The sequence below is a fragment of the Gymnodraco acuticeps genome, unplaced genomic scaffold (genome assembly GCF_902827175.1).
Source record: "Gymnodraco acuticeps unplaced genomic scaffold, fGymAcu1.1, whole genome shotgun sequence".
NCBI classification, from domain to species: Eukaryota; Metazoa; Chordata; class Actinopteri; order Perciformes; family Bathydraconidae; genus Gymnodraco; species Gymnodraco acuticeps.
In genome coordinates, this window is record NW_022990772.1 from 440877 (window position 1) to 463950 (window position 23074).

Consider the following 23074-nt stretch of genomic DNA (forward strand, 5'->3'; position numbering starts at 1 on the left):
ACATTTTGTATATAGATGTAGATTTTCATTTTTTCTGACATAGATATAGATATTCATTTTTACTGATATATTGACTGACTATGTATAATGTATTATTGTTTCTTCATTTTTCAATTTATTAAAATAGCTGAGTAGTAGGCCTACACAATCTGCTTCTGCTTCTCTATCATATATAGACCATTAGTGTTTTTTTATATGTGTGTGTGTGTGTGTGTGTGTGTGTGTGTGTGTGTGTGTGTGTGTGTGTGTGTGTGTGTGTGTGTGTGTGTGTGTGTATATATTAGCCTATATTACAGTATATATCGTGTGTCTTTTGCAAAATACCTATCATACATAACATATAGGCTATCAAATACCAGAATATTCTATTGCTGTTAAGCCTACTATGAATATTAAAATACGCCGAATTATGTGTCCGGTATCATGCCTACATATATGACGTTTGCAGAAAAAAACCCCCGTGAAAATCAGTTTTGTATTCAGCGAGTTGTGATTGATTAAATGCGCTGACACTTAATTGCGCCTGCCAGACAGATTACACTGAGTGGAGCGGGTGACCGGTCCAAGATGGCGGCCCCACGGCTCGTCAGCGCCATGGATGTATAATAAGGTCAGCGCCAATAGGCAGTAGCGGTCGATGCGGCGCCTACTGTTTATATGTCTGGTCACAGCCACAGTCAGTCACGTCGAACCGGATGACTGCGGGGCTAACGGTTCGTATCGCTACCAGTCCGCTGACATGGCGCATCAATCAACGGTAAATGTTGCCCATTACTTGCCCAGTATTACTTTGAATATTATTATTGTGATTGAGGATTAAATCCGCTTTGAAGACCACCGTTTTATATCGTGCAGTTTAGCGGCAAAATAACGTCAGTCAGCCAGCTAACGCTAGCTTTGTTGAGTTTATGCTAGCTAAACAAGTAGTGGTTGTAGTCTACAGCAGTAATTAATATATTATAGCCTACTGCTTTGGCACTAACGGTTGCTAACCGTTTATGAAAATAAAACCAATTGAACTACTGAAATAATGACAAGTTTTATAATTGTCTTGGGCTCCTGCTGTGTTTTCAAAGCCTTTGTAAATTATCCATGCTATTTTCTATTTAGAAGAAGACTTCAGAATCTTAAAATCCCTTAACGTTTGTATGCAATTGTGCTAAATTCAACTCTAGAATCAAGCAAATATTAATATGTTTGCATGACATTAGTTATTTATATTTTGCCATCACTGAACTATACATTTAATACATTTAAGTCAAGCTAAGGTACATGTGATGGTAGCTAGTTAGTGCTCTTACCTGTGAGGCCTCCTCCAAACAGCATAATAATCTTTGCCTTCAATACATTAAATTAGAAAGCTGACAGTCATATTGCTTGTTAACATCTAAATGTAACCTTTTGCATGGAAAAAAACCTCAACTTCACTGATGTGTAGGTGATCTAGTATTTAGTATTGTTTAATGGAATGTATATCAGTGTATTCAAGTCAATACTTCATTCATTTAAACCAATATCTTTCTTGATTCTTTGTACAGTATGAAAAAAGAGTCTTTGTACCTGAGCTGAAGTTCACTGCTGTGAGGAGTCCAGTTCTGTCTCTCACTCTCTGGTCCAGCCTGTCTGCATCACCTGGACACCTTAAACAAACAGATATATATATATATATATATATATATATATATATATATATATATATATGTAAAGAACCATGTGTACAAACAATATAACTGATTCTCTTCTGTTGAACATGTTGGATTGTGTATTGTCCGAGTCAGGGTCCTTTTTATTTTACTGTAACTTTGGAAATTGTGTTACCAATGCTTACTGTTTATTTTATATCAATTTGGTAATACAATTAATAAAAACAACAAGGTTTGGGTTCGTTCTTCAGATGACTGTGACGTTAACGTGTAAGCTCAATAATGAACTCCAGCTCAACCAACCATATTGTAATATCTAAGTAATCATCTTGAAATATGATATTAATAATTGTAATATACACACATCTTATTGTGAGGCTGATTTCACATACACTAAATAGAAAATAGCATGGATAATTTACAAAGGCTTTAAAAACACAGCAGGAGCCCAAGACAATTATAAAACTTGTCATTATTTCAGTACAGTTCAATTGGTTTTATTTTCATAAACGGTTATCAACCGTTAGTGCCAAAGCAGTAGGCTATAATATATTAATTACTGATGTAGACTACAACCACTACTTGTTTAGCTAGCATAAACTCAACAAAGCTAGCGTTAGCTGGCTGACTGACGTTATTTTGCCGCTAAACTGCACGATATAAAACGGTGGTCTTCAAAGCGGATTTAATCCTCAATCACAATAATAATATTCAAAGTAATACTGGGCAAGTAATGGGCAAAATGTACCGTTGATTGATGCGCCATGTCAGCGGACTGGTAGCGACACGAACCGTGAGCCCCGCAGTCTCCAGTCACCCGAGCCTCGTCCTTCTGATAGCTCCGCCCCTTCGCTCCAACCCCCCTCCCTCCCCCCACATCTACAGGTGAAAATTACTTGTGCGACACATTTATCGCAAGAAGTGTAGCAAAAGTCAAGACCGCAGATTCGTCGATTTATACTGCCACAGAGCAGATTCGTCAAGTTGTAATGACTGATTTGAGAGGTTGTAATAAATGAAGTTGCAGTTGTAATGGAAAATATATTTTAAAAATATGTATCTTTCTGCAAGTGAACATTTCATAACTAAGTTAATTTGTTTTATACAAGCTACAAAACTTTTTTTTTTCTTCTGTGACTTCAAATTTGGTTCAGTTACGTGGATATTTTTTACAAGTGTAAATTTGGTTCACAGTTACGTGGATATTTTATACAAGTGTACATTTGGTTCACAGTTACGTGGATATGTTATACAAGTGTAAATGTATGCACACAAACTCAGATTTTTTTTCTGCAAGTGCTCACATCAGGTTTTCACGCTCTCGCATTTTGCACCATATCTACCTTCATACTGCAGCACCTTTGACAACTTCTCTCTACATATCAAACATACCGGTAAACCAGCATCGTTTGCTGTGAAACATATAACTCTGTCCACGCAGAATTAAATCCTGTGTTCCTCCGGTACTTTTCTTTGATGTATCCATAGTTCGCTCATCGAGCCGGGGGTCAGGTTATTTGCCTCCAAGAAAAGGCGCTCGCGCGGGACCGTAGCAGGATGTGACGCATATTTTAGTTGACCTAATTAAAACCGTTTTGTTTTTTATTTATGTGTCACAGTATCACCTCAAAATACAAGATACGAAACATTTTCAACCATGCAACAAAATATAAATATAAAATATTTCCTTCTTATTTTTGTCTAAGCTCAAGGGAGCCAGAGCAGAGGGCTTAAAGGGCCGCGGGTTGCCAACCCCTGCTCTATAACAACAAAACCCTTACAAATGAAACCGAGCCAATGAGAGACACCAACGTGCATTTCAAAGAGCAGAGATCTGTAGTGAAAAGAGATTGCCTGTGACCACAGAAAAACCCAAGCCCAGATGAAAAATAGCTCCCTTCTTCCCATGAAAGCTTTTTTCCACCTGGTTAAACCCCACAATCTACGATGTGAGCAGAACGGTGAAATCTGCTCCTCAAAGAAGAGACAGGTGAGTTCAAAGCAGGCCTGGCACTGCAGGAGAGCGGTAATCACGGCAGCACAGGATGTTCTGCCTTGACAAATGGAGGCCACAGTCCCACAAACACCAGCTCTCTCTCGGCTGGAATACAGTATGTGTTGTTACAATGAGGCATCAAGACTGCAACGTGTCTGATTGCTCCATCCTTCCATTTGGGTTGCTCACCTGGCAGAGAGTTTGCAGATGTACTCAGAGTTGGCAAGTGCTCGATGTTGGCAGCCTATATTGCTGAGCGACCTATTGGCTGGCCGGTTGAATTGACAAGTTTGTGAAAAGGTTCTGCTCTCTTGCTGACAGATCCTGGGGATAGCTGACACTAACGCACACCAGGGGGCGGTTCTAGGGGGGGCCAGGGGGGCCAGTGCCTATAATTGCACTATAACTTAAGCTGAAGCTAACAGTAATAACTATAAGATCTATCTGAAATAAATAAGTGTACTGAAACAAATACCAATAACTGTATTGCATTGTTTTCTTATGCGCAATTACTTCATACTGTCTAGTTCTCTTTTTCGTCCTGCATTTATTGTGCCCACCTCAGAAAATAACTGGCCCCCCAGTGAACCCCCCAGTCAAATTGGTCTAGAACCTCCACTGCGCACACCAGAAAGCAAAACAAAGACAGAGAGAGGACGAAAGGATGAGAGGCTTGCTTGATCTTAATAGTGTTTGGTTTCATGCTGTCTTGTTGTTTAAAAGTTATGACAGCTCAGACGGAGCATAACACCAAAGTTATAGCTGGTAATTGGTAAGGGCAGAAGGTTCCCTGTGTGTGACCAGTGATATGTCCTATCCAATCTTAATGAAGAACCGCTAAACTCAAACTCAGATCATCGATTGCTTTCACTTAAAGATAACCACGGCTTGTTCCACAACAATCTCCCCTGTTTTTTCTCTTCACACTTCATCACTCCAACCCTGCGGCGGTGTGAGCGTGCTTCTCAAAAGTGTCAGAGTTGACTTGCTCTGGCACCCCTTGCCATCTGGCCTCTCCCCACTGTGGTGATACAGACATCAGTGAATGACAGCGTGTGAATAGCCTCGTGTGGATTTAGACGGATTGCGCATCAACAATAGCTCATAACACGGGATATCTAATCAGCCTGGCTCCATTCTGCATTGGTTTTTCCCAGTGGAGGGGTTAGAGCAGCAAGAATGTGAAGAGGGCATTCGAGGACTTTCTGTTCCCAAGGCTGTTACTTCAGTGATTCGCAGGCAGCAGTGTCCCACCTCCAAGCTGCAAACCAACAAAATGTGTACTTTAGCAGAGTTCCTTTCTTCTCTCTGTTCTTCTGTCTGTTAGTGTCTCTCTTTACACTCTCATTATAGTTAATCAGCGCATACAGATCTTCATTTCAGCAACCTCCCCAGAGCTGTGGGCAATACTGATGCTAACATGAAATAAACTGCTCAATGAAAGAAATGTATTGACATTTTAGTGAACAGGCTAATCTGATTTCTGGGTGGGATTTAGATGAGAGGATTCATACTTGGTGTTATGGCATTGTGTGTTCAATGTGGAGCTTCCAGCAAGCAGCTTGGTATCTTAGCATTTTTGGAAACAGCCAGTCTGTCTCTGTCAAATAAACAAGTATTTTAAGTGCCTCTAAACCTCACTCAATAACACGCCATGTCTTGATTGTTAAATCCGAATAAAAAACAGTTTGAGGAGTAAAACAAGAAATTTGAATCGGGGGGTTTTAAGGCAGTTTCAAGTCTTTAGGCAAAGCGAACAGGTTGCTGCCAGATACAGCCAGTAAGAGTTTCACAAACACGTGTATTGACCAAACTTTCAAACTACACCATTGTAAGGACAGTTTCGGAGTTAGCAGCACCGTTGCGGTAACAAGCTGCAGAATGCTTAACCATGCTAACGCTCACACTCAGAGGCCATCATTATGAAAAAATAACTTTAAAAGTAATACTGTTTAGTCGCTGTTTGCCTTTACAGCAGCGACTGAACAGAGTTTTATAAATATGACAGATATCTATGGTGGCCGTAAGATAAGATAGAGCCAGAGTTAGCTCTGTCTGTTCTGAGCTACTTTAGCAACCGCACATAGCAACATTGCGGACTCCGTGGAAGAGGACCCACTCCTTGTTCAGGTATATTAGTAAGCTCATCCTAAGCTTATGAAAACCCAACAATTCTCAATCAATTTAATTAAATTCTACTAATAGATTATCCCAAATCTTACAAACTGAGCATTTTAACCAAATACTTAGTTCTTGTGACTGAAGGGTCAAGTCCCATTTGTCCTTTTTCCTATCCATTCATTTTGCCATCTCTCCCAAACTGTCATTCCTTCTGAAGACCAAAGCATTCTCTCCATAATTAGTATCTATGCTTATTGCTTTCCATTACAGTCTCAGCAGTAAGTCTCTCTTTCTCCCACGCTCCGACTCCTATTTTGTTGCGAACACAGCTAACGGCCTTCACCCCCCCTGTTTTACAATCACATGTTCCCTCTCTGCTGCTGGAACAGTTTGATTTGAATGCAGAACTGCAGCTTTCTCAGTCTCGGTGTAGCTGCGGGCCTTCTCTTAGATTATTTTGCTTTCGTTCTTTAAAAAAGGAGAAGAAGAGGAATCTCCACAGTGACTTGACTGAGTAGTGCCGAGAGCTGCCTGGCCTTTCGGCTTCACCCAGCACATCATCACACGGACAGTGAGGGCGAGGAAAGATAAAGGGAGATTGAGTAGCGATAGACAGAGCTGAGATCAAGGTCCCGGCGGACGCCATGCAGCACTGCACTCTCTTCATGCTGATGACTCACAGAAAGCATATCCGCTGGTGTTCTTACCATCAGCTTTACATTTCTATCAACCAGGCAAAGATGGAGCACAGAGAAATTCTCCCCTTCTAATACGTTCAAAAGAAAGGTTTGCTTTGTGACTTGAGGAAAAAACATCTACATTTCCATCGGATAAAGCATACCGTAAACAAAACGCACATTCGTTTTGATGCCACAAACAGATGAATGAAAATGTGGAGTACTGGATGACGTTATCTTGAACAATGTGGTCCTTTTAATATAAAATAAGAAATAAAAATAAGAGTAGAAACTCAAACGCACAATCAGCATTTTGTTAAAGGTTTGGAGTGTAGGGAAGACTCCTATGAAGCACAAGGGCATAACACTCATGGACTTGAGTCTAATTATGTGTATTCCGTTAATTTGCACAATTTCATGATGTTTCTCTACTGTTAATCCTGCTCACCACAGTTATTCATTATGAGCTAACTTTGTCAGACTTTGAGTGATAATGAGGCTGGATTGGTGAGGTTCTCAATGTAATAATTTAGCATAATTATTTATTATAATGCCAGTTTAGCTAAACAACATTCTGTATTAGATGACATGTCCTTGGTCTTAGAGAAACCTCCATGTTTAGTGTTTCGTAGGTTAACTAAAGTTTAATATCATAATTAAAAACCTGCAAATTAATGTTTATATCTTAGTATTCAAATGACTCATTCTTAACAAAATGCCATTGTTACATGCCACCTGCCTTTCAATAGTACGTTTCTTGACTCATTTAATTGCTTAAAGACTTGATCTTGATCGTGATCAAACTAACTGTGGTGGGCTTTTGGCATTGTTGCTATGACTACAGCCTCAAATCAGACAGTTTTGAAGAACTGGAAAATTCTGATTTGGGCCAAATTATCAAAAATCTAATCAAGCCCCCTACAAATATCCTTGTGCAAAGAATGAGGCTCTTTAATTAGCGAAAGGGAAGGAGAACTGAAATGTGTCCAGTGCACTGACTTACAAATGGATCACCTCAACCGACCCAGCTCTCATCGTCCACCTGCCTTAACCATCACACTTCTCAGTTGTGGCTCCTGAAAGCATCTGCAATTCATATTTGGCAGAGTAACAATATATCAAGCCCTGACATAAGCAGTGACAACTTTTACAGGCTGTAAAATATCACTCAGCGTCGCCTTGATTGTAAAACATAGACAAACCGCAAAGGAAACGGCTCTAAATGTTGCTGCAGTGACGTTATAATGAGCCTTTGGAGGAGTTCAACACATCTGTCAAATGTCAAGAGCCACCGCCCATAAAGGTCAAGGGAATTTTTCAGAGCGAGAGCACGTCAGCTTTTTAAGCTCCAGCAACTGATTGAACTTGTGGGTGTCTGCTCAATTGAATGATGGCGCTGAAAACTGGATGGGTATAGACCATTAACTCCAAATGTATAGAAATGAAAAAACAGGCCATGAAGAATGGCACTCATTCTGGATTCTATGGAGCTGAGCAAGAGGGCTGTGTCCATCTAGTGTCCAGACATGGTAATTAAAATGACATTTACATGAAAATGAAGTATGTTACAGGAAAGTGGTGTGGTTTCCTGAGCTGAAAATACAAGCAGCTGTGAGAAAATGTGTGACTCAGCATGACTTCACTCTTTCATTATTACCATAGGGCTATGTGCTAATAATGTGTAATACAAGAAGCACTTATGTAAAGTCACAAATCAATAAGGGGAAATAATAAGTAGTTGTCTGGTTTTAACCACCATTTTATTTGGCATAATTTAAAAATCATTTCACTGTTAGTTCATTTATACAAATATGCTTTTGTTATATATAAAACAATTACAAACAGATTTCTACAAATCAAGTTCCCAGTGTAAAAGCGTAGTACCACGCACACGGTAGCATACAGCTCACAGAAGGGAGCCCACAGGTGTACGTTCCACTTCAACAGCATCATCCGAGTGAAATCAGGACAAAGAAACAAGCTCACCACAATCGACAGGTTGACATATTGTGCACTTACGTTCAACCCTCCACAAACAGATCTGGGACATTCTCAAACATCCTTTGGCAGATCTCAAACCGCATCACCGTTGTTAAACATATCTACTGCTCGTGTCGCTTCTTCTGTTAATTTAGACTTTACAGGCCACAATAAATGTTTACTTATTATTCACCCAGCTCGAGTGAGAAAAGGAAAATAACTTCAGTAAAAGGGTTGCTGTTATTACTGGCAGCTGAAAGCACAAAGGAGCAACCAGTCATTACTAAAAAAATAGATTATAAAATGTATACAAATCTTCAGATGTGGCAAGGCACGTTCCACCAACGCAGCTCTTGCTAACCGAATGTGCAGGTTGTGCTTGTGCCTTGCCCTCACTTGCGGTACGCCATGCAGGGATGTAAACCACATTCTGTAAGAGCTGCGGGCCTCCAGCTCTGTTTCACAAATGCATACATGCAGAGTGAAATGTCAGTTTAGCACCTGTGTCTTACAAAGAGGGCTGCAGGAAGAATGTGTTTACTGGCAGAAAGCTTTTTTAAATTACAAAAATGAAACCCAGAGGTGGTTCAACCTGGATTTGAAAGGTTGTGTGGCAATTGCGTCACCATGGAACTTTAAGCTTTGGGTTGAAAAGGAGCAAGACTATGGTCTTTGGTTTGGATAAGGCACCTGACCAAATAAAAGGCTCCATAAGTATTGTGGATAAACTTCTGGTAAATGGTAGAAGAATCAACAAGGCAGCTACAATGCGTTGCTTCTTCCCAGATGAAGTCATTATTGACCAACCAAAACAATATAGTGAAAAAGGCTGGTGTATAAAGCCTAGCTAAGCCAGTTAAAACATATCCAGTTATTATATGCTGTACTGAATTAATTAGGAAGTGGTTATAAGTCTGTTGACCTTAAATGTAAGGCTATAATGTAATTGACAAAGGGAGCATTATGGAGATGTGGTTTATCAAATATGAGTATTAACTACACACAAACATCATACTGATCAAATAAACATAAGCTATTACAAAAAATATATATTCAACTTTGGCCATAACCGCACTCATGGGTTAAAAACACTTGAGAAAAAAAATCATTTACAAAGTAAATTCAACATAATTAGACAAAATACAGTCTCTTTGACCCACTCGGTCAAAAAGGAATTCTTAGGCATGTTTTAATGGCACTCCGTGTGAGGCTCAAGAGTTGGGATGGAGACAGAGAAGCTGTACTACAACCTGACTCCCTGATATGCCAGGTTGAAAAATCCTGTACCAATGTGGGTTAATTTGGCAGATGCCTTATGACACCTGCTCCTCTATTACTGAAGAGGGCAAATGGTTGGCTGCTTTCAATGGGTAAGCTTATCTTCAAAGGCCTACTGACTCTTCCATGCATGGCAGTGAGAGAGCAGTGCAAGAGGGTGGAAGGGCAGCCTGCCAAAACAGCTCTAACATGCCAGACTGAGCACAAGAGGGAACTGCAGCTCCAGAATTTAACCTCTAATCTGTGCATATTGGTCAAGGGGTACTGGCAATTGTCCAGGAGTCATCACACTATTTCTGGACTCAAGCTGCTTGAAATTAAAACGTGTTCACCCTCTACTCATTACATCTAAATATGCAAGCATTTTGTTGGTGACATTGCTTGAGACTCGTGAGATGCAACCTAGGTGAGAGTATGAGGTAGTCATTATTTCTCCACCTAAAACAAAAGGCAGATCTCTTCTCTCCAGTCAAACAGGGTAGCTTGGTTGGTTGTTATTATGGCTTGAAACAACCATGATCAGTATTTTACAAGGCAAAGCAGAGAAGCTATAAATCTAGAACAGATGTAAAATTGGAGAAAAGTGTAAATATCAAAAGTTAAAATTGTAAGAAAAATAGGAGATTCGGTCTGTTGCCCCCATTCTGGCATAGTCACTTTGGTGATGATGACAACGGAGTGAAACCCTCCAGGAGATGAATAAGGAAGAGAAGAATAACAGAGGAGTTGAAAACAAAGTCTAAACTGCCAGGCGTGGTATGGAGGCAGACAGGTGACGACGTTCATTTCCTCATCCTTCCTTTGCTCCTGTGGATCTTCATCATCCCTCTCTACAGTCCAAATCTGGGAACCATTTATTACAACAGCACACACTTTTTCGGGTTCTTTTTCGTGACTGGATACAACACTGCCCTCACAGCTTCAGCAAACACCTCCCTGACACCATCCTGCAGCAGAGCAGAACACTCCATGTATTTAACAGCCCCAATCTGCTTGGCCAGGGCGTTTCCCTGCTGCTGGGTGGTAGGAGCCAGGCCCTGCTCCTTCAGCTTCTTCACCGTTTCGGCATCGCCCCTCAGATCCCTCTTGGTGCCCACCAGCATGATGGGTACGTTAGGGCAGTGGTGGGACACCTCAGGGTGCCACTTGTGCCTGACATTGGCATGGGAAGAGGGGCTGCCAATTGAAAAGCAGATGATAAAAACATTGGTCTGGGGATAAGAGAGTGTGCGCAGGCGGTCATACTCCTCCTGGCCCGCTGTGTCCCACAAGTTGAGGCTGACAGTGCGGCCGTCTACGCTCATCTGAGCGCTGTAGTTGTCAAACACGGTGGGAATGTACTCTTCGGGGAAGGCATTGGTGGTATAAGAGATGAGCAGGCAGGTTTTACCGACTGCCCCGTCACCCACCACCACACACTTTATGGTCTGCATCCTGCCTACGACCACTGGGGCTGCAGCACCTGACAACAGAAAAAGCGCACCTGGGTGACTATTTATTACAATATTTATGACTTGAGAGGCCAATACAGGCTTTTTAATAGCAGTGATAAGAGGGGTGATCATTACTCATGAAATGACAAAGGGTAAAAGGACCGGGGAGTAACTTTAAGGCAGCAGTTTTACAGGAATACAGTTTACACTATTAGCAGAGGAGCTAACCACCGCGAACGTTAGCTCATCGACGTAATTAACGTAACATGGGATAGCTACCATTTCAGACGTCCGCTAATAAACAAAGTTTGGAAAGTTTACATAGCTTCGTTAACTACACTCCTCGAACAAGGGACAACGAGTTTATCTCAGTAAGGAGCTTATTTAACGTGTTTATTACTTTACACTGCTCGCCTATGATACTAGGCGTTCCCCCGGTGGCTAGCATCAAGCTAAGGAACTAGCACATTTAGCCGCTAACAAGCTAGCTAGTTAGCAAACAAGTTGGAAGTTTATTTGCAAGCTACTTCTTCAAAAGGTCTTCGCCTGGCCCGATAACTTCCCACAAGTTTCTCTAAAAATTGTTTTCTGTTCTAATATATATCTGAGGCGTAGTAACTTTCTGTAACAGCGAAATTTAAAGGATTTTGTGACTTACCGCCACTTGGCTTTCGATCTCTTTTTGCCTGGTATAGTAATCACAGCCGCATCCGGGGAGCTGTCCATTACGTAAAAATCGACGTACGGAAGCAATGCAGTTTGGTAGTTGCAGTTTTACTGGTGACAGTTGTTTCCGTGACACTAGATGGCGTTGTAGAGCCGTTATGCTCTCTTGTGATTTTCCTTTTACATAACACATGGATGCATAGAGCCCAGCACTGTTTTTAGTACCTAACTCGAATTTAAAATCGGGCTGTAATTGCAAGTGTGGTGAGTGGTGACTGAAAATAGAGTCAGAACAGGATAGCTTTTTATACATCCTGATCTAATTAGAAACAAAAGAAAAAGGAGGACTGACACAGAATGGCCCCTTTTATTTGCTGTTACATTAATGGGTAGAAGCATGTTAATGTTAAACGTTTGATATAGCTGTAGCAGTGCTTAATATTTTCTATGATTTTATATTTTCTGTAGAAAATCTTAACCAGCAAATATATAAAATATTTATGATTGTTTCTATTCTATCCTATATAATATAGAACTGTAAAAAAAAAAATGTGTGTGTTTCTGCTCTATGCTTAAGACCAAAGCAAATTCTTTGTAAACCTACAAGTAAACTTGAGTTGCTAAAAATGGAAATACTCAACAATTGTATTTCAAAACTGTAGTAGAGCACTTGAGTAAATGTACTTTGAAAAAAGTGACCCACAAATCTATTCCTCTCTTCAAAGTCATCTAACTGCCAGATTTATAAAAAAAGGATATTTTTTCCTTCAACAAATGGCAATTATTTCCTTTGCTAATGGCTTCAAAGATATTATCAGAAAACTTTATTTTCAATTAGTTTGAGACCTACAATTTGACTGCAAGTGAGGGATACTGCTCCTTAACTTTACCTGTCTGTTAACATATTAAATTAGTCTAAATGTATTGATTCTTAAAGACTTTAACCTTTCTCTTGAACTTTCCCCATTCTCGCCAGTGGGTCACTGTTTAAGCTTACATACCTCACTTACAAAGGCTGTAAAACAATCCTGTGACCTGGACCATATCCTCTATTTTGGTCAACACTGGTCTAAAAGCCCATATATTACTTTCAGACAAGTCATTATTCTCACTCAGCCCGTGCTTTCAAATCAATGCAGAATACACGAAGGTAGCTAAAAGAGAGACCACTTTAGACTGCTCTGTCCTGCACCCCTGGAGACCCGTTGATGATGTCACCCCTATACACTGAGGTAGGTTAAGAGGCAAGCGCTGGCCGACAACCGGACACTCAAGAAAACAAAGAGGCACCGGTTTATTGCCTTTCCCAAGAGGTTCTGGCGTCACTGCAGCCCTATAAAGGGAGCATTCCCACTGGGACCCTACACCCACAGTCACCCTCCACCCCAACACCCCACTATTCTGCCAGCAGATTCCCTGGGACGTCTGTAGCATTTCCATGACAACAGCCACTGACAGAGATGGGGGTGACCGTGTCAAGAGATGCAGCAAGTGGGAGTTCAGACGAGAGAAGAAGAAGTGTGACTAGAAGACGATGAGAAGACGCAAGAGCAGAAGTTAAGGAGTGTATACCTTGAGAGTGAAAGCTCTCATTTGAATCAAAACCTAAGGAACAGATGTTACATTATATCAACAACACAAGTACGGTTTAATTCAACTGATGAGTGCCTTTGCAATTGATTAGAAACTACTATTCAGTACAGTCTTTATTCGTGTTTTCGTTTTTTATAAATCCAAATAATACAGTGAATAACAACAAATGCTATTCAATAAAGTTATAGAATCTTTTGATACATAATAAAAAAAGGACAAATATTACAGTAACCATCCCCCCATGGCCTCTTCTTTAGGTTTGTAAAGTGCATCAGAACAATGTGGCCTCGACAAGAGGATAAACAGTTCAATATTGTTCCCGAGTTCAGCTGCACTGTAAGACAGCCAAGTGGGAATTAACAACAATCACTTAAAGGAGGGGTCACAGTATTCAAAACTTTAAGACAAAACTACTTGTTTCTAACAGTTTTCAAAGTAACTATAGGCACAGAGTGATGTCACTTGGCTGTGTTTTTCTGCTTTTCTATATATTTAAGATAGGGGTCTTGTGGTGTCCTATCGCCTGCAAAGGACACAAATAGGTTACATAAGAGGTAGGATTTATTCTGCTATAAGGTGAAGCACATTAGATTCATGTTCCCCAAAGCAACCAGTGCAGCTCCCTCTCATCTACATACACATTTAATAAAAATTGAATATAGAAAACTCAGAGATGCTTAAGACCAGAAAGCTGATGATGCCCACTTGAATAACATCACACTGTTTATATCAGACTGACATCCATAAAGGCATGATAGTGTATTCACTCCCATCACCTCCACTGTGGCGAGGCTGCAGTAGCTCGGGGCATTTTGGGTCCAGGTATCCGTGAAGTTGCAGGGGCTTTAGGGCTCACAGGGGAGGGGCTTGTGCTCGTCGTCTTGGCGGTTTTGTTTTGGGCGGCAGATATGACAGCTGTGCGTATGGTCTTTGCCGTGGCAGAGGAAGGGCTGTGGGCAGTGCGAGTCTGGGAGGGCGTCTGAGCCTCAGAGTTTGGAGCGACTCGTTTTGACACACGGAGAGGGGTTCCTCTGACAAATTCTGGCTGCGTGCTATCTGAGCCCTTCTCGGGTACAGATCTGTCTGAAGTCCTGCGGGTTAAGGTTGGCTTATCTGGAGTCTGTGTCTCACTTACAGTTCTCTCCCGTGTGCTTTTACTGCGTTTCACTTCTGTCTGAACAGCGGCAGGCCGAGTGATAGGAGAAGCGCGCATTGATAAGCTGCGAGGACTGGACAGCCGGCTGGGTGTGGGTGTGTTAGGGGGGGTTGGGGCCCCATTTGAAGGCTCAGTTTTGGAGCGCACCCTGGGAATGCCTGTGCCATTGGTAGGTCCTGCACGTGACACAAGTCCTCTTTTGGCCCCTATTCCACTACGCACAGGGACCTTCACGGTGCGAGCCTCCTCCTTTAATGTAGGAGACCCTGGAATTGTCCCCGCTCGGAGGTCGCCCTCCCTCTCTTTCCTCCACTTCGAGCACAGGCTCGGCGCGGGTCGTGGGAGTGGGGAGGTCGGGGGTGACAAGGCATCATAGGATCGGAGGCCTTTCACCAGTGTGTGGCACTCCAGTGTTTCACCAACACAGGAGTAAGGCTTTGCCGTCTCCCTCTCAGGACTTGGCAAGTTGGAGATCACCTCTCGCTGTGATTGGTTGAACTCTGGTAGACCTGATGGAAACCAGTTCTCCTCTACAGGTGTTGATGCCACTTCTGAGTTAATGTTTTGTGTTAAACCTACCTCAGGCAAAGGTGTCACAGCACTCGTTGTCACAGTTGGTGTCTCTCCCGCCTGTGGTTTTGACTGCACCCTCTCTGGAGCATTTACAGATGATTGTGATTGGCTCTCAGTTCTCTGGTACTTGAATGACCTCCTCCTGTTGTCACTGTGAGAAAGTATTCTATTTTGAAGAAGAGAGTGTTGTACAGAGTCAACAAAAGAGTCATTAGGTTTACTCTGAACTGGGCGAGTATTCTCTGTTGCTGGCAGGCCAAACCTATGCCCATGAGTGGGGGACTGGTATTTAACACAAGGGGCAGGTTTATCAGCGGGTATAGCAGCAGAGTTTGAGAAGGAGGTCGGTGAAGATTCAGTGGTCATTGAAACAACATGTTCATGTGAAATCTCAGCTTCTTTTTCAAGTACCGTTGTCTTCGATTGGCCTTGCCGCACATAAGAACTGCTTTCAGGCCTGTGCTGCTTGACTGTGAAGCCAGGTCCATGCTGAGAGTGGCTAAAAATGGCAATGTGCGAGTCCTGAACTGCTTCCACGCTTCGGGTTGTTGCTCGGCTGTGCTGGGACCTGCTTCCTCTCCCCAGAACAGGTTCTTGGTCGATTGGAGAACACAATCCGTCAGTCTCCGGGGAGCTACAAAGCACAGTGGTGGTCTCGTGGTCAGAGGAACTGTTGGAGTGATAACTGGTCGACGTAGGACTGCTGCCCAGCTCAGGGAAGCCCTTGAGTGTGGCAATATTATGTTGATGGTTATTGTTGTGGAAGTGATGGGAGTGTTTACGGGACTCAGAGCTTCTCAGGCTACGTCGACTCCAACTGTAGCTCAAGTTCTTCTCCAGCAGCTTCTCCAGCTCATCTTGGTTCTCCTGACTCTGAGGCTCTTTGGCGAGGCTGAGGCTCAGGTCCAGCCCCGTACAAACAGCCACAGAGCGACGCTTTTCCCCAATCTCACGTTGACGATCCAAACGTTTCTGCTCCTTCAGCTCCCGTTCGGAATTCTCCTATTGAAAATGAAAAGAAACATTCATTTTTCAGTGACCACTAGAGTTAAATCAATACTATTTTTGAGAATATATATGTTTTAAAAAATATCTAACCTGGACAGATCTTTGGAAGCGGAGGCAAAACGAATTGAAGACCCTGCAGGCCTCCTCCAGTTTGAAAGTGCTGTCATCTTCACAGAAGAACTCCACCAGAGCCTGACTAGACATCCTCATGCCCTCTACCTCATCCTCGGCCTCCTTCAAACGCTCCTCAGCTACCTGCACACAAAGTTTACACAGTCATGGCAAGAAACAAGCCATCAGAAAAACTTTTAAAAGATGATGTCATTATGTCATACCTCTAGGAAATGTTGTGTATGCAGCTGGATCTCCGCCTCAGTCTGGATGTTTGCCTTGAGGGCCACCACTCTGCTTTTTAACTTAGTTAACTCCTCAAGCACAGACCCCTCACTTAACCTGCAGAGAAGTAGATGGCATAAAATATAAAGTTATTATTATAAGATCTGTATAGAGATAGCTGTGTGCATTTTATAGTAGGAAAGGCTTTTATAACTAATAATATGCAATAGCAGAAATTGATAAAAAAAATACCCCAAAATTGGTTATAAATGAATATAATTGGTCCAAAGTGTCCAGGAATACTTTAAAATGTTTAAATGATTGCAATAGCATGTGTGTTATCTTTACTTTTAAAGTAGAATAATGATGCTCATTCCTTAACACCATGGAGATAAACTCTACTGCAGAGCTTATAAATTGGGTTTGAGTATCAATGTTGTCGTGACCCACTTTCTCTCAATGCAGCTAGCTATCGCTAAGAGCTGGGTGCCTTGTTCTGATACTAGAATGAAACAGATTTTTCATTATGTTTGTTTTATCAGTCTCCCAGGTTGTTAGTAAGCTTGTATAGACAGCGACAGTCCTTGTAAGATCTGAGTTTTGGGAAGAGACTGACCTGGAGGCGGAGCCAACATGGCCTATTTGGCTAGGAAATGACAGTAAACTCTGGTCCTTTTTCACAGCTTCCTGCGGAGACAAACACAAATAATTATCCAGCTATTGTTTCAAAAGATTCAACACGTCATTTGCTATGTTGACAAAATCATATGCTAGGCGGAGCAGCCTGGCTTGAGAAGCTACTGTTCTCTATACATTTTAGGGTCAGAGAAGATTAGTAATATTTACACATTCTTACTGTCCACCATTTCACAAATACCCTTACACACAATATAAAGACTAATGTTTAAGTTTTGACAAAAGGATGTCCTTTTACTGTTCTTACCATTGCTACAAAATGCAGCAGATTCATGCCCGGCTTGTTAGCTTTGGTGTCGGCCAGTTTGAGCAGCGATGAAATCCGGAAACCAGCGGCGTTCCCTGCATATCCACCCTGAGAGGCCACATACAAGGTCAGAATAACACACACAACATGTGACAACTTAAAACAAACAAGGATACAAAAACCAGGTGCGCAGTCAGAGTGACGCCCCTGAACACACACCCAGACCCCAGCGACTGGTGTATTATACACAGATAAAAGAACCGATCCTCTTTGTCGGGCTAAAGAAAAGGAAAGAAACTAAATAAAGAAGCACTCACAGCGTTCATGTAGTTCCCCGCCTTCAGCACCAAACGAAGGATGGAGTGTAATTCAGGACAGCTCAGCAGTTCTAGACAAGAAGACAGGGATTCAATATTTTTGCCTCAAGGTTGGGGAATAATGAGGATGAATGTGTATGCAACGGCGTCAAGGCCTTACAAGTAGTCAGCAACTTTGTTTGGAATACACTCAAGCAGACAAGTGTACTAAACTTCTATACAAAGATATCACTGATAGCAGGTTTCTCCTTAATTATGAAACTATTCTTAATTACAATTGAACTCAGGGTATAAAACTTTACTTTCATCTAAATAAGAGTATTTGAAAAAGGGAGCTGTAAATAGGAGCTGTTAAAGAGTCTTTATGGTAGTGTACACAACTCCCTGCTGTTAACTTTACCTCTGGCCGCCTCCCTCAGACATCTGGCTGCCACACACAGAGAGGTCACAGCAGGGTCAAACTCTTGTTGCAGGATCATAGCATCCAGACGCAGCCGAAAACTAATGGAAGAGAAAGGAGGGGGACGGATTGACGGAAGAAAGGACAGGGGTGAGTGATGATGGAAACAAAAAGGCACTCCTGATCAATCATCAGTTAAACAAGCAAACGTCATCACAAAGTGAAGCACGTCAGCAGGATAAGTGTCACAAAAATAAATAAACAGGTTTTTAATGCTAAAGAAAAGATGGAAGTATTGATGGTATGTGTGGTCATTTTATCCAATCTAGGACAAGGGGTGTACCTGGGAACTTCCACTAACAGCAGCAGAAAAAGATCAGTCTCTCCAAGCCAGCTCCGCTCCCCACTGAACCTCCTCAGGCGGGACTCCTGAGAGAGAAAGAACAGATGCAGTCAGATCAGGGAGGCAGCTTCGATTGAAATAACCAACATGCCGTTAACAGTCAATTCTAATATCTTTCAGCGCGATCCTTCTCCGGAAACAGACATCATACGACATTGTGTAATGGCTAACTTTTGATCATTCTAACCAGAGCCAGATGATGTGTAAGAGAAGAGGGAGGGGAGGGGAGTCACTGTTACATTTGTATGCCTAAAGAGGCACTTTACCTCCTCATTGTCAGGAAGCAATTTGCAGAGCTCTGCGAGCTTCTCTGCTCCGTAGCGATCCCCCACACCATGCCTAATATCCTCAACTATCTCCTTCGCAGGCCTGTGGAAAAATTACAAAAGACATGTTTTTGGAATGACATCATTGATACTCGTGGTTTTCTCAGGACACCTCCCCAGAAAACTAATGTTGCCAGCCCTTTGTTTTTCCTTGACCACACAGTGTTGTGGCTTATCCCATTCTTATCAGTCAGTATTGGGGAGAGACGGTTGGTTGACGCCACACTGGCGACAAAGTGGCAAATCCACTGGGCAAATAAAAAGCAGACATGCAGGAAAACGTTTGAAAGGCCTTGGGATGTGGCTAGAAACTGAACTAACTGACTGATTGACCTTGGACTTACTTTTTCTGACTGAGCGACACATCTGTCCAGAGGTTTTTCATTACCCCCTCCCCCTCATTTTCAGCCCATCACACATGCCTATACTCCATTATGTGCAAACTGTGTTTGGCTTTCTCTCCTCATTTATAGCTCAATATTCACTTCCATTTGAAAATATTTTGACACCAACAGGTGTACACACGAAGACATTATTTATTGTACAAGAGCCCTACACTATTATTGTACGTAATCTGTCCCAACTAGTTGAAAACTATTGAAAGCAAAATTCTGAGTGAAACAGCAAATAAAAATAGGATAAAAAAAAGGTATCACAGTGAATACCCAGACACTGAAAATACAAAACCATACTTTGTTTAAACTACACCCACAACTCAACAGTAGCTCTTGTCTGCCTAAAACAGCAGGCAAATAAGCTCCCGACAAGACAAATGTTTGTGTACACAAGAGCTTCTTTACACATAATGGCTTTCCCTACAAGTCTTGACAGATCTGGTCTAGAAAAGAGCCGCTCTGAAGTTGAGTCTGTTAACAATTTACGCACACGTCGAGGCGGGACAATATAGCAACTCAGCTCTTCTTCTCCAAGTCATTGTAATTAAGTATTAAACTGCATGTAAGTATTAGTGAAAAATGTAAAAGCCATATTAATTTCCAGAAGGGCATCTATTGTTTGAGTCAGACAGGCATGTTAAACAGGCTTTAGAGGTATGGTGAATAGGACAAGCCACTAGTGGTGTCGCGCTGTAGGGCGTAGTTTTAACACAAGACACTCTTTAAGGGCATCAGCAGGTGTCAACACTAACTCCACAAGGCTTTACCCAGTCACTTAACCCCCACCCTATACAGACGGTCCTGCTGCTCAGTTGTACCCTCCCCTGCACCTGTCCCCTGCAGTATACCCGTGTCCTCTCCCTGACAGCAGACATCCTCTCTGAGGAGACTTCACACTTCTGACAAACACTGACTGACACTCATCATTGATATATGGCCACCCACTTCAGTTCAGCTCAAGAGAAGTACTGCTCCCCAGGGTGCTGTTGTACACACTTCTGTTTCCTGCCTCTACAACTTTGACTTATGTGACCCTCAGCAAATGTAGACATAAAAAACCGAAACTGTTCAAGTGCAGCACGTTGTAAGGATTAGGGCTGGTGTTTACAATAATGCAACAATCAATTATTCTTGTGATTGTCTTAATGTATCAATCCAATTAGAAAGGTTGAACAAAAATGTATGTTTTTCAGCAAATGACATCTTCAAATGTCTTAGTTGGTCTGATCAAGAGCCCAGAACTAACGAGGTTCACATTGACAATGATACAAAACAGTGAAGAGCACCAAACCTTCACATTTGAGAAGCACATGTTGGCATTTTTGCTTTAAAACTTTGGGTTTCAGCTCTAGTTTAGAATAAAGAAGCTTACGTCTTGAACTGGCGTAGAAATATTCCAATGTTCATACTGCGTTTGGAGTCAAGCAGGGAGATCTGAAGAGGCAAAGGGCACAAATAAATGTAAGAAAACCGCCCATAATCTCACTATCTTTCAACATGGGTGAAACATATCACTGCCATCCTATTGATCTCACCTCCTCCGTGCTGTCCTGGGGCGATCTGCAGCACAGCAGAGTGGACCGGCGCCTCAGGGTGCTCGTTCTGTCCTGAGGCTTACTCTCCTTCTGACCAAACAGCTCGTTCAGAGAGTGGAGGTCTATGGGGATCTCGTCCTCTCCCGGGGCCGCCCCGTTCCACACACTCTTCCTCCCCTCCACCTTCTCTTTGGGGATACGATCCCAGTTCAGCTTCCTCAGGCGACTCCGACGGGCACTGTCTTCCCGGCTGAAAGGCGAGGAAGATTCAGGTAGAGGTGGTGGTGGAGGAGGAGGAGGAGGAGGTGGAGGTGCCAGGGGAGGCGGTTGAGGGGTCACCAGCACCGGATGTGACTCCATGGCTGTCACTTCCACAGTGTCAGGGGCAATGGCGGGAAAGGCAGGCTGTGTTCCATGAAAGGCACGAGATTCCTTGCTAGCCACAGTTAGGTTGATGAGCATAGAGGCTGTGGGGTTTGAGAGAGGGGGGGGGTTATAGCGGATGAGCAGCCTCTGTTCAGAAAGTCAGTGACGTATTTTCCAAATTCCAGTTAGCTCCAGTTCTAAGGTCCATCAATAGTTCCAGCCTGGGAAACAAGACAACAAAACAGACATTATTGAACACTGAGAGCCACAGGATATCAGTTTTTTTAAAAGAGTTTTGTAACAGCTTCTTTAACTGAGGCTGATGACTTCATGAGCTTGTCTGACACTTGGCCTCACTTCTCCTTTCATTAGCATAACTCCAGTGAATTGACTGATCTAACAAGTAGTTTGCAACTAAAAATGTAACCCCTGGTTCAACCATCAAGTTCAAGGAGTTTTGGGGAAAGTACTAACCGAGCAAGATGAGCTCTCCCCCTCTTTGAACAGCTTGTCCCATCCTGTTCAGTTTCACCTCACTGCATGCACACACTCCTCTCCCTTCTAATTAGAAACATGGAGACACCACAGGCGAGGTAAGATGCTCAGTTTAACCACAAACATGAGAAATAGAGGGTCTGCAACATCAAAAATAAAATGTTCACTTTTAATGTCCTTTCCTCCTTATGGGATGTTAACATCTGAAAAGCTGGTTGCACACACTTGCTCCAGCAAGTTTAAAAGCGGATTAGTGATGCATGACTCAGAGGTTTCAGTGTCTGCGACAAGCAAAAGTCTTTAATCATCACATGGCGAAGCATTTGGCCAAAGCCAAAAACACATCCTGACTTCACGTCTTCTCTCGCGCTTTTAACATGAATCACAAAATCACAGCTTTTGGGAAACTTTTCAGTGATGCGCGTGATTGTAGAGCAGTTCCAACGAGCGCGCGCGCGCTGCAAATCCCCCCCCCCCGGTGATCTCACCCTCCATCATTTAATGAGATCTTTATCTTGACAAGCGATAAATCATTTGATAAATCGTGTTACTTAACAGCCAATACTACGGATAAATAGATCGGGAGAAAGCAAGATATCAATCAAACAAAAATGCAAAATTAACGTAATATATAACTTTTAATTAAATGACATTTTTTCTTGTTGACGTTTGGTTTATGCTTACAAAACCGGTTTTCCCAGTGTCTACTACCCGCGCATTTTAGGTTTACCTCACATTACAAATAATGTCTCAATTAAAAATTGTCAAATCATTGTGAGTAAATCTCATCCCTCAGTTTAAGGTAAATCCAATCAAGTTATGTCACTTACCTGCCGTTAACGGCTGCACTTCCGCGAGGTAACCCCGCACACACCAACAACAGCTCGCGTTTTTTCTTTATTGTAGCCTACAGCACACTGGTACATTTACGCTTCAATCCCAGGTTTTTGTTTCCCTTATGTCCTTTATCCCGGTGACTTGGCCGCTCCACTCGCTGCAGTCCTCTTGTCTTTCTCAACTTGCAGGGAAACTTCCACAGTCCATCGGGAACGCGCACACGCGCGCACCCGCTGACATATATCCTCCCAGTTTTCCCATGGGCGGATTTAGGGGTTTTCAGGTGGGAGAGTACACTCGATGTTAATTCCACTTTTTGACTTTCAAGATGTTGTGATGGCACTTAATGTCTAATATGTTTGACATGTTGAAAAGGAGTTATTCAATCAATAACCTTAAGATTTTAAGTCTTGTTTTTCTTTCAGAGGTAACGCAATAAATAACTATAAGATTACAATTATTTTATTTATTTGAGAGGACACACAATCATCCTAACATTCACATTGTAATATGTATTTTCTCTTTCAGAGGAATTGTTTTAATTTCCTTTGTACATTTTTATAGTGCCTTTACAATATGTTGGGCCAGATACGATTT

The 23074-nt window shown here is 42.2% G+C and overlaps 2 protein-coding genes across 3 annotated transcripts; both read right to left on the bottom strand.

Annotated features, from left to right (window-relative positions):
* Positions 1-8172: 8172 nt before the first annotated feature.
* LOC117556949 (rho-related GTP-binding protein RhoG-like) lies at positions 8173-11869 on the bottom strand. Its single transcript, XM_034232572.1, has 2 exons — positions 11787-11869; positions 8173-11157 (listed from the first exon to the last, which is right to left on the bottom strand). Exon 2 carries the CDS (start codon positions 11126-11128, stop codon positions 10553-10555), a length of 576 nt encoding a protein of 191 aa, XP_034088463.1. The 5' UTR covers positions 11129-11157; positions 11787-11869; the 3' UTR covers positions 8173-10552.
* Positions 11870-13487: 1618 nt separating this feature from the next.
* fhdc2 (FH2 domain containing 2) lies at positions 13488-22672 on the bottom strand. 2 transcript variants are annotated; one of them, XM_034232570.1, is made up of 13 exons: positions 22471-22672; positions 21620-21706; positions 20780-21366; positions 20617-20678; positions 18790-18892; positions 18464-18549; positions 18121-18221; positions 17721-17791; positions 17404-17511; positions 17077-17147; positions 16460-16577; positions 16215-16379; positions 13488-16118 (listed from the first exon to the last, which is right to left on the bottom strand). In XM_034232570.1, the coding sequence occupies exons 3-13, from the start codon at positions 21239-21241 to the stop codon at positions 14160-14162; spliced, it is 3306 nt and encodes a 1101-aa protein (XP_034088461.1). In that variant the 5' UTR covers positions 21242-21366; positions 21620-21706; positions 22471-22672; the 3' UTR covers positions 13488-14159. The 2 variants fall into 2 exon arrangements, with proteins under 2 accessions (XP_034088461.1, XP_034088460.1); XM_034232569.1 differs by lacking the exon at positions 21620-21706.
* Positions 22673-23074: the final 402 nt, after the last annotated feature.

What these genes read in the sequence shown, in the direction of transcription:
- LOC117556949 (XM_034232572.1), bottom strand. Translation starts at nt 11,128, where the DNA reads ATGCAGACCATAAAGTGTGTGGTGGTGGGTGACGGGGCAGTCGGTAAA.
- fhdc2 (XM_034232569.1), bottom strand. Translation starts at nt 21,241, where the DNA reads ATGCTCATCAACCTAACTGTGGCTAGCAAGGAATCTCGTGCCTTTCAT. An exon ending in TTTCTACGCCAGTTCAAGAC is followed by an intron (nt 18,893 to 20,616) that starts GTAAGCTTCTTT and finishes ATTTTTCCACAG; the next exon opens with GCCTGCGAAGGAGATAGTTG. An exon ending in TGCTGCATTTTGTAGCAATG is followed by an intron (nt 17,148 to 17,403) that starts GTAAGAACAGTA and finishes TTGTCTCCGCAG; the next exon opens with GAAGCTGTGAAAAAGGACCA.